The 11,480-nt window shown below is 46.4% G+C and overlaps 1 protein-coding gene across 1 annotated transcript in view; it reads right to left on the reverse strand.

The window, feature by feature from the left end:
• Positions 1–4,562, reverse strand: part of LOC111142567 (transmembrane protein with EGF like and two follistatin like domains 2) — a 230,030-nt gene extending 225,468 nt beyond the window's left edge. The window contains exons 1-2 of the mRNA XM_022495841.1: positions 3,987–4,562; positions 1,531–1,640 (exon numbers count right to left, since the gene is read on the reverse strand). Of these exons, the coding sequence (XP_022351549.1) occupies positions 1,531–1,640; positions 3,987–4,158 (282 nt within the window). The 5' untranslated portion in view covers positions 4,159–4,562. The remainder of the gene's footprint in view (positions 1–1,530; positions 1,641–3,986) is intronic.
• Between the last annotated feature and the right edge of the window lie 6,918 nt (positions 4,563–11,480).

Raw genomic sequence — 11,480 nt, forward strand, 5'->3', positions numbered from 1 at the left:
TTATTTGACAGAGAGAGATCACAAGCAGGCAGAGAGGCAGGCAGAGAGAGAGAGGAGGAAGCAGGCCCCCCGTCGAGCAGAGAGCCTGATGCGGGGCTTGATCCCAGGACCCTGAGATCATGACCTGAGCCGAAGGCAGAGGCTTTAACCCACTGAGCAAACCAGGTGCCCCCAAACTATATTTAAATATGAATTCCCTTGTCTCTCTCACTGGGAGGCTGAATTCAATTTCAAATATTTAATTTCATCAACAAGTCTAAATACTACCTGTTATAACGATTGTTTAGACCTGAATTTGAGTTTAATGTTTTCATTTGTTCTGTCCCTTTTTTCTTTTTCTGTCTTTTTTTTTTTTTTTTTTTTTTTAGTTTTGCTTACAACCTTGGAAATGTTTTCCATATACATATTTCCTGGTTGAACCTTGTGTTAGATTTCATGTGTATTTAAAAAAATCAGGGGCTCCTGGGTGACTCAGTCGGTTAAGCTGCTGCCTTTGGCTCAGGTCATGATCTCAGGGTTCTGGGATCCAGCCCCGCATCGGGCTCCTTGCTAAGTGGGGAGCCTGCTTCTCCCCTGTCTGCCACTCCCCCTGCTTGTGCTTGCTCTCCCTCTCTGTCAAATAAATAAAGAAAAATCTTTTAAAAAATAAAACATTCAAGAGCACTCAAAGGTGAATATAAAACATTAGTACAACACCTATGATGGTATGTATGCTTGTATAAACATTTTGAGAGAAAAGAAGGTTTATAATTTACACGGTATAAAGCACTTGTTAGATGATGACTATAATAATGACATGAAGAGTTCTATCTTCAGTAAATACTCATAACCTAGTTTTGATGATGCCAGTGCTGCGATGTCCCTCTCTTTTAAAAAAGAATTTATTTTCCTAACATGCAACAGCACATTTTTCTAACATTTATGAAATGACTTGCGGCTATTTGCACTTTTTTGGATTCCTGGGAGATTCAGCTGTAATTGAATGTGGCACCCATGGAAAGTTGACATATAACAATAAGCTCCATGATTTCAAAACCTAGCACAGCAGTTTTGAAGTCATCTTAATAAGGAGTTTATTTAAATAGTTAACCAGCTTGTCTGGATAATAGAACCCAAAACCATTAAAACAGCAATATGATTAAAAAAAAAAAAGACAGCCCCAATCAAAAAGAACAAAAGTATGAATCCACACTTCTACCCATTGATTATTTGGGTATTAACCCCAGCAGCTGACTTGTAAAATGTGTGCTGGGTGGGACACATACACGTAATTTGCTTCTGACACACCAAAAGAACAACCTGCAGCTTTCTACCTCCACTGGCTTTTGTAACTCTGGCATACACATTTCTCCAAAAAGCGATGTCTTTTTGACATCCATTGGCTCTCTTGGCAGTACAGCACTTTTGCTCGGTGCCAGCTTTCCTCTTAGCTTGCATAGCTATAAAGTGCCAGGTGATGGGTTGTAAAGGGAGCTCCCTCCTTTGCAGTCTCGTTAATGAATAAGAAGATGCAAGAATCAGACTTCTTACCTTGAACTGACAGACGCAAGTCACAGTGTCTCCAATTCTTAAACATTCCCCATCAAATTTACAGGTGTTGGTGTCACAGAGGAAGAGATCATTTTCTCTGTCATCATAACCTCAAATTTAAAGAGAATGCTCCAGTCATTAAAAAATGTTATAGACTTCAGCAAATAAAAGAAAAAGGAAAAAAGAAAACACTATCTTGAAGCTTTAAAGAATTGCTCTAAATTTTAATTCCAATAACCACGGCTGTACTGCAAGGTCATTCTTTGCTGATAACCTCCAAGATCTGTTCAGTGATCAATATTCATTTCTTTTTTTCACAAGTCTTTTCTAGTCAGTTGTCTTTTAATATTCTTTCTTTCTTTTTTTTTTTTTGCTATTGTTATTTTATTTTGACCAGGGTTAATACTGGCAGCAGTGAATAAGGGTTTAACACTTGCTTCCTAGCTTCCTTATTTTTTTCTTATTAAGTAGACTATAGTTTACGAGCCCCAAACTCCACGTTTTAGAAAAGAGCTGGTGATGGTCTCTGGGTGTCATTTTACCATTTCTCCATTCTTAATCATTCTTTCGCTTTAAGGTCTGGAACAACCCTTTATTTGGATTTTCTCCAGACAAAGAGGAAACAAAGCCCCAATAATAAAGATAAACAGGCACAGTGTTTTCTGAGATGGTCTGTCTGGCTCAAATGAAGATTGATCACCTTTAAGTTAACACGGGTGGAGGGGTGTGCCAGGTTCTTGAAAATCTGCTCGGAAAACAAGTTTATTCTCTTAGTTTCTGCAGATCTCCTTAAGATACCTGGCTGATAATAAATTTCTTAATTGCCAACCTCAATTTCACATTTAAGTTATTTCCTAACACGATGTGATCCTTGGGATGAAGCAAACTGGTCATGCTGGACTACAAAGCTGTGACCATTTCAAACAAGTCATTTTACAGGTTGTTTAATATGCCTACGATAAAGCACCTAAAAAGTGATTAGACACCTGTAAAGCGGAACTCAGCTTTTCAAAAATAACATATATGCACCCACGAACCATGAACAAGTCGACGTAAACATGTTAAATTTTATAAAAATACCAAATTCAGAAATTGCCAAAAACAGAACAAAGGCAATCTATTGACCCAAATCTAATAAGGTTGCAAATCTCAACCAGTCTTTAAAAAGCACAAACTGCAATGATGCCTCAAAATCTCCTCGTGGAATTTCCATCAGCAACAACCCAGGGCTACAGGTTCTTTCCTCCTATGAGTTACAGTTGGTCATTCCCACCTCTCCAAAGTTACACACACTTCAGCTCACATACATCCCTGGAAGCCGCTTTATTCATAGCCAGATTTAACTGCAGCAGAATTATATTTACAGAAGATGAAAAATTACATGCACACTTCTAAAACTAGAACAGAGCAGACCTAGGGGACAATACCCAGGCATGTTAACGCAATTTAAAATGCCACTGAAATCACCCCCACGATCCCGCCAGGGTATACTATGGGCTGTCACGCTGAGAGGCGAAGCCAGCCCGGAGTCCAGCATCTCCCATGCCCGGGCCGGGCTTAATTAGGAGGCTTCAGCATAGGAAAGTCTGCCAAGCTCCCCGGCTCAGACTCTGAAGGGACCCCGGCGAGCAAGAGGCGCGCCTGACCCAGTCCAAGGAAGCCTGCCCAGAAATGGAGTCGGTGTCTGCCGGGTCGGTTCCGCCCGCCTGCGCACAAGCCTGCCTGGCTCGGTTATGCCCACCCAGGCCTGGAGACCGACGAACGCATCTTTTCTCAACTTCCCTTCAGCATCTAGGAGCTTAGGGAGGCAAGGGAGAAGCATCTCCGGGCTGCAGAAACACCGTCTTTTGCAGCCAAGTAGACTGGGAGGATGTGAGAGGAAGAGAGGGAGGGAGGGAGGGAGTCTCCGAGAGAGGGAGGGAGGGAGAGAATGAATCTCTTGAAACCCAAGCTCCTGGAGAATCCGTGTGACCTGCTCTTGGACGCGAGACCAGGGCGCCTCCCGGCACTTTTGCCGGAATCCGTCTCCCCCGCAGTCACTATTTGATTTATTGCTTTCTCGCTTGTTCTTTCTCATAAAGTTGTTTCTCGCTGGTTTGAGCGAGACTTTTTTCTTCAATGATGGGGGAGGTTCCGTATAGTCTTTCCCCCCCGGACCGGGGCTCCTTCCGATGATCCACAGAACCGCCCCGTTTGGTATTTCCTAAAATGCCCGCAGCTCCCGGGGCACGGGTGCAGGGGTCGGCGCACCTGCACTCTCCGCGCCCCCAGCCCCGCGGCCCCGGCTCGCTCCGCGGCCTGGCCGGCTCCCGCGCCCCCTCGGGCGGAGGTCGGGCGTCCCGGAGGGTTGGGCAGCGGGAGGCCGGGGCCGAGGGCGCGCACGGGGGCAGGCGGGTCCGCGCCGGATCCGCGCCCGCGCTGCGGGGCCCGGGGTCGGCGGCGGGGCTCGCGCTTACCGGAGCAGTTCCAGCCGGTGGGCGTCTGGCAGTCGCTCAGGGAGGTAGGGAACGCCGCGAGCCGGGCCGGGCGGGCCGCGAGCAGCAGCAGCACGGGCAGCAGCAGCAGCCAGCAGAAGCCCTCGCACAGCGTCCAGCCGCCGCACGGCCGCGGGGACTCCCACAGCACCATGGCTAGTTCGCGCGGCTCCGCAGTGGCCAACGGCTTCCGAGGGGCGCGCGGTCGCGGGGGCCGGCCGACGGGCTACTGGGCATCCCGCGGACCGCGGCGGCACGGGCGGCGGCGGCGGCAGGGGCAGCGGACGGGGACGCGGCGGCCAGACCCGCGCATGATCGCGGGAGTTTCAGAAACATCCAGGGACCCGGCCCAGCCCCGGGAGCCGCAGGGTCGTCCGAGCGGCAGCGCCGGACCCTCGGGGGGCCGCGGCCATAGGGAGGGGCTCTGGGAGCCGCGGAGCACGGGGAGAGCGAGTCCGGGGGCAGAGGAGCGGGGTCCGCGGAGGCCGGCCGGAGGCAGAGTCAGGGCGCCCCCCAGCCCCGCCGCCGCCGCTCGCGCTCTGCCGCCCGCATCCCTCTGGCGTTGGGGAAGCAGCAGGTCCTCAGCCCGCCCGAGGTCACGTGGGAGGAGGCAGGCGCGCGCTGATTGGCCGAGCGGGATGCAGGTCCCGGGAGGGCGGGGTCGGCGCGGAGGCGCAGGGAGGCGGCGGCGGGCGCCACAGATGGGCTCGCGGGCCGGGCGCTGCCCGAGCGGAGCTGCGCGGGCCTGGCTCGGGGGGCGAGCGCGGGCTTCCGAGGGGGCGACCCCACACCCTTGCACAGCCCCTGCCCTCCCACGCTGCGGCCCGGGACGCCCCCACCGAGCCCTGCGTCCCGGCCAGGGCCCCGAGCCAGCTCCCTCTTCCGCGCGCGACCCCGGGGCCTCGCGTATCCGCCGCGGCCGGGGGCGTCTCCGCGCTGGAGCCGGGAGGGCGGCGGTGCAGGGGTAGCGGCAGGGCTGAGCGGGCAGAGCGGGCCCGCAGGGGTGTCCCGCCGGAGCCGGGTCGCCTGCGCGCCGGACACGCCGCCCGGAGCCGCACTCGGGCTGCGACTGTCGCGGCGGGAGCCCCGGGAGCGCTCCGGAGGGGCCGAGACCCGGGGACGCGGGCGGCGGTGACAGGGCAGCCCCGGCCGGCCTGGAAGCGGCTCCGCGGGGAGCACGCGCCCCGGGGCCGCTCGCGGGCCGACTCAGCCCGCCTTCCGCGCCCGCTCTCTGGCCTCCCCGCCCGGCCCCGAAGCTCCCGCCCTGCGAGGAGCCGAAGGTCCGGAGCTGCCCTCCTCGCGCTCCTCCGCAGCGGGGAAGCTGTGCGCGCGGCTGCCGGGGTCGGGCCGGCGCTTCGGAGGTCGGACGCGGTCCGGACGCGCGGCCCGAGCGGCGGGGAGGGCTCCTGGCCCCAGCCCTGGCGCGTGGCGGGCGCGTCCCCGGGAGGCGGCTTCCGAGGAGCTCGGCCCGCTCCGGCGGCTTGGGGGGCGGCCCCGGCGCGGTGCGGCCGCGTCCGCCGGGTCTGCGGCGACCTGCGGGGGCGAGCGGGGCTAACTCGGCGGGAGCCTGTCGCCCGGCGCCCTCGTCTCTTCCCCCCCGCGGTCGCCGAGCCCCGGCGTGGAGGGACCCGCCTGCCGCCGCTGCGCCCCGCACGCCGCTGGGCACCCTGTCGCCTAACGGTGTTTTAGGCGCTTAGCGACTGGTCCAGGAGCTCCCCGGGACTCGGATGGAGGGGGGCGTCTTTCTGTCCTGACCCGGGTCGTTACTGCGGTCACAGTGTTTTGGATGACCTACAAGGAAGAATTTTCTGTGTGATTGCTCAGGGATTCAAGATTTTTTTTTTTTCTCTCCCTTTTTCCCGCAGCACTCTCCTTCTAGACCTCTGTCCCTCCTTCTTCCCTCTTTCTCTCCTCTGCTTCCTCTCTCCTTCCTTCCTTCCTTCCTTCCTTCTCCCTTCCTTTTTTCCTTCCTTCTTCCTTCCTTCCTTCCTTCCTTCCTTCCTTCCTTCCTTCCTTCCTTCCTTCCTTCTTCCTTCCTTCCTTCCTTCCTTCCTTCCTTCCTTTTTCCTTCCTTCCTTCCTTCCTTCCTTCCTTCCCTCCTTCCTCCTCCCTCCCTTCCTTTTCCCCCTTTCTTTCTCTATTTCAAGAGTCCTCATCTCTGTTTCTCTCTTTTTAAATCTGGCCTTTCCTCCTGTCCTGGTCGCCCGTATTTGGAAGAGCATGTCTGGTAGAAGCTCACAGACAATTAGCGTCCATCCCCAATTACTTAAAAGAGGCGCCCGTGCACTTGGAAAGCAGGGACTATCCATCTTTCGCAGGCACCGTCAGAAAAACAAATTGCGCCCGAGCTCTCCTTTAAAGTACTTTAACCTCCAACCTCCTCCCACTTCCTTGCTTTTTAACTTATCCCTTGAGAGATGGGATCGTGCAGCACCTCAGAGCCTCAAAGAAATCTCATCTTTTTTCCTGTGTGAAACCCAGCCCTTTATGTTACATCTCCGCCTCCGCCCCAAGATTACCCCCCAACCCCCGCCCACTTCCAAAGATTTCTGAACCTCAGTGTCTCTCGCTCCCGGCAATTAAGCCGCAGATCCCAGCATTCTAGTCGGTGGTATCTCGCCCCTCACCGACAAAGGCTCCATTAAAACAGATCAATTAGACCAGACGTTGGAGGCATCAAAAAATCGGCTTCTAGACAGCGCAGCTAAATTCTTTAAGGAAACGGAATGCCTTTCAGATGGAGCTGCCGGCCGATATTGCAAAAACAAGGAATCAGAGATGTCTTTCACTGCACCCTTGCAGCAGAAGCGGCCACGTAAACACGCTTAGGGGAGAGCGAGACTTAATAACGCCCCGTTCAGAGGGAGAACATGCCAGTTTCCATAGCAAGGTTGGTGTGGTACAGTCAGGCTTATGAGAAGAAGGCATGCTTGAAACTAAAGGCAAAAGTCCTTAAAAGTGTTTACCAGTAATTATGGTAATGAGACAGGACCTGCTAGGATTTCAGCACTTGGCTATACAAGTAGGGTTTTACAGAACCTCTTAGCAGAGTAGAATTGTTATTGAATTCTCTGCTAAGTAAATTTTTGGCATGCTTTCTAATAATATGTACTCTTCCTAAGACATTTTGCCCAAAGTAACTTAAAACTCTAAAGGAGTTAATTACTGGTTGTGACTGGTTAACAAATGCAGTTACTTCCACAGAGGTTCTTTAAATTATTAAACAGTTTCAAGCAAAGCTGTTCCAATAGGAATGCTGTGATTTTGTTCAGCTTGCTTTGTATTTAGTGTTACAGTGCCACCAAGAAACAAATTCTGAAACTGGCAAGCACCACCAAGTGGCAGAAGAACATCACTCACTGAACAGAGCATAGTATCACTGAACACGTAAATAAAAATATGTACATTATTTAGCCTCATCATTAGTACCGCCGAAATAGACAGGAGTTACATTTTATGGCAATGAAGATTGGATTAGTGATTGGATGCACGCTTCAACTTTCCCCCCAACAGGGTCAAATCAGTTTACTTATTAGAACTGAGTCTAAAACCAAGTCTACAAATTGCACTTTGCATTGCGCATTATATGAATACTAGCTATATAACCCAATTGTCTCATGCATTTGCAAAATTTCTTATTTTAAAAGAGTACAGAATATTTACTTTCAATATTCCCGAGTTAAAGCAGTTTATTTGTGGCATACACAGTCTAGAATCGACTCAAAGGGTGTGGAGTCAAGTTGTCATATATTTAAGCAGAAACAGCACAGAAATTCTTTTCATTGAACTTTTTTAAAACATTTTTTTCCCTCTACATGGAAAACTCATTGTTAAGGGTAGTGATATTACTCAGATCTTTAATGGGGGTGCAGTTGAGAAGGAAAAAAAAAGTTAATCTAGAACAAGAATAATTTAAGATAAATGAACCTGAGAACTGCTCATCAGAACTCTATCTCCTACTGTCTACTACTTTAATATATATTTTAATAATTATTAAATTATTAGCTATTTATTATAGTTATAATTATTAACTATTAATACTTTAATAGTATTTTAATAATGGTGCGCGATGTAGTATGCTTCTTAAAGTGTTAGTGTCATGCCGGGGAAGCACATGTTTAGTCCCCACAAAACTCTTGTGAGACAAGGAAGTCCTTAACTCCATTTTATAGACAAGACATATAGCTTTTAAAACATCAAGGGACTTACTTGCCAATACGACAAACCTAGTCAGTGGCACAGCTGGGACTCAGCTTTGCCTTTTCTATGGAGTACCAGTAAGCCCTAAACATGAAATCTCAATCATGAGCGATGAGATCCAGGGGTTTCCATACTTGCAATCCTTACGAATTAATTCATATGAATTACTTAAGAAGCTTTTTAAAAGATAGACAAATTCTGGTCTCACTGTCAGGGATGCTAATTCAGAGAATTTGGGTTTGGACCATGGAATCGGTAATTTAATATTCATCCTTATTTAAGAACTAAGGTACTAACTCTACTCATATGACAAATGAAAGGATATCTGGATTCTTGCCCAGTTTCCACAGGACTTTTGGCAGAGAAGTTTCTGAGACAAGATAAGTGTTTACACTAAATAAAAGTGGTGGTGGGAGGTGCCTGGCTGTCTCAGTCAGTAGAGCATGAGACTCTCAGTCCCCAGGTCATGAGTTCATGTGTTTGAGCACCACGGTGGGCTTACAAATCACTTTAAAAAAACGATAAAGGCGTATACTCAGTTTGTAGATGGGTTATTATACACGTCTATCTCTATATCTACCATAAATTATTGAATTTCTCTATGCATATGTTTACCAAATATGTAGTAAGCTTCTATTATGTCTGACTTACTAGCTTTGTGACCATGGGCAATTTCCTCATTTGTAAAATAGAGGCAATAGTAATATCCACCTCCAAGGGTTCTTCTGAAGATTAAGGGAGAAATATGATTTAATGATAATGGCCTTGGGGTGAATCCCTACATAAATGAATGAATGAATACATAAATATGTATGCATGTAGTCAGCTATTTACTTATATATAATTATAATTATTATAATAAATATATGATAAAAATAACTGAGTATGCACAAGTTATATATGTGAGACATTGAAGTGCACAATATTACTAATAATGAAATACAGTATCATTTTAATATCTAATCCAAAACCTCAATATTTTATCTCTTAATTTCTAGCCTACCTAAGATATATGGATAGACACAAATAATTATTTCATGAGCTTTCATTTATTTATTATTTACATTTTATTTATTTATTTATTTATATTATGTATTATTATAAAAAGTACATATTATATTATCAGTAGCAAATATATTGGTACATCAAGTGTTTAATTTGTAGATCAAATGCTATTGGTAATATTTCCAAGAATTCATCTTCATTTCAGGTTGATTTTTTTTATTTTTAACTGAAAGTAAATTTTCTACCCTTCATGGTAATTATTTAATGATGCATAAATAAAAAGCCATGATTTAAAGAAATCATTTTATAATGTAAGTTCCTATGCCTTATTGATTCTGGTGCCTTCATGATAGTTCATGTGTAGATTATAATTTCAGTGCTAGAAAAATAGTTTATTTCCTCTTAAGGCAGTGACTGTACATTGTAATCACCTGGGGGATTAAAAAATACTGATGCAGAGTCTTTGCTCCAAGGTTTTGAGTCCCTCTGAAGGTGAGGTGGAAAGCACTGGATTTTTAAAAGTTTCATGATGACTGTAATGCATAGCTTTGGTTGATAGCCACTGCCATGGGGAAAGTAAATGAGTGGGTGTTTCCTCATTACCCAAATATTCAAGTTTCAGCAAGTAAAAGGGTAATTGTTTTTCATGTAAAACTTTAAAATAAACATCTTACAAAAGACATTATCTGATTAAGATATTTAACCAAAGCAATACGCACCAGTTAATGTTGGCCACTAGTTTGCCAATAGTTTGGGGGAAAAAATATTATTTTTAAAAACTACATATATAAGGCAGTAGACATCTCAATACAATTTGGTGTCTTTTTATTTACAAATTCAGACAGTTTTCAATCACTATTTAATTATAATTAAGATATTTAAAGATAATTAAGCCTTATCTTAGACCTTAAGACTTTTCTTCAAATCATTATGAAACTTTATTTTTGCAGTTAGAACCAGAAGTTTGAATCAGTTTGGAATAAAGCTGCTTTTCAAGTCCCACTTGGTTTTAATTTAGTGGGGTTTTTGCTTTTTGTTTGTTTCTCTGTTTTTTTTTTTTTTTGGTTTGGGTTTTCTTTTTGTTTTGTTTTTTGTTGTTGTTGTTTGTTTTTTGCCCTTGTCTGTGGCAGACTAAGCGTCTTAGGAACTGACATTCTCTACTGTTTGACACCTCTAGCACCCAAGTGTTTCTTCCTCTTCCCCCTGACACCCCCAAAAAGAAGAAGAAGAAAAACTGAGTGGAGAGGCTTCTGTCATAACATAAATTTGGGAAACACTTCATATATAAACTCTGTTTAGCTTCACAATGCACATTTGCATATTAAAGGCTCTGAGGAGCCCTGCAGTAAAATCAAACCAAAACAGCATCAAATAAAACTAAACACCTATTTAACTTTAATGAACTCAGGTTTTCCAATATTATTTGATCACGGAATCCCTTTTAGCAAGAGAACACTGCAGTAAAGTACGGCGATGGATTTTCATTTATTACACCATTAGTAACAATAGTTTAAAGGAATGAGGCTTTAAAAAAAATTGTGTCCACGCGCTAGATAAGGCTGGTCCTTTTCTCTGACTTCTGTTTCACACAAACAGCAGCAAAAGCAGCTCACAGTAGGGTAAATACTCTGCCGCTCTTCTGATACAAGTCTCCCTGTCACTGTAAACATTATAAACAGTTACAGTCTTTCATCTTTTTCCCGCGGTTTACCTTAGATAGCAGTGATTGTAACACAGGTCAGATGCATATTGAATCTAACAACACAACTTTCTGAAAAGCTGTATTTTACATTGTTGAACATGCTAAAAGAGCTTAAACAATCCCGCAAGATTTTAAAGAGAGTTTAATTGACTTCTTTACACTTCTATACTTCTCTCTTTGCTTTGCAGCGTAAATCTGGACACTTAGCCACTCACTGGCTATTATTAGAGCTTCTGATAGGACATCACGGTAGGGCCATAGGGCAGGGCGACAGCGCATGCGTGAGTTGGAATCCTTGCCCTGACGCTTATAAGCTGGGCGTCCGCGGGCAGGTTACTTAGCTTCTCCGAGTCTCAGTTTTCTCTTGTCCAGAGTTATTTTTATTACTTGAATAACAAGAAAGTTAACCTGGTGTACGAAAATGGAGAATCAGGTGTGGAGCTCTACAGGAGGAAGAAGACAAGTTACAGGAAGGACTCGTGTCTATAAATAGCCATCCAGAGAGTTAAGGCAGACATTCATTTCATCTTTCTGGGGCAGCAGCATCTTTTTTTTTTTTTTTTTTTTTT

Source organism: Enhydra lutris, unplaced genomic scaffold (genome assembly GCF_002288905.1).
Source record: "Enhydra lutris kenyoni isolate GAN:26980312 unplaced genomic scaffold, ASM228890v2 scaffoldscaffold1, whole genome shotgun sequence".
Taxonomy (NCBI): Eukaryota; Metazoa; Chordata; class Mammalia; order Carnivora; family Mustelidae; genus Enhydra; species Enhydra lutris.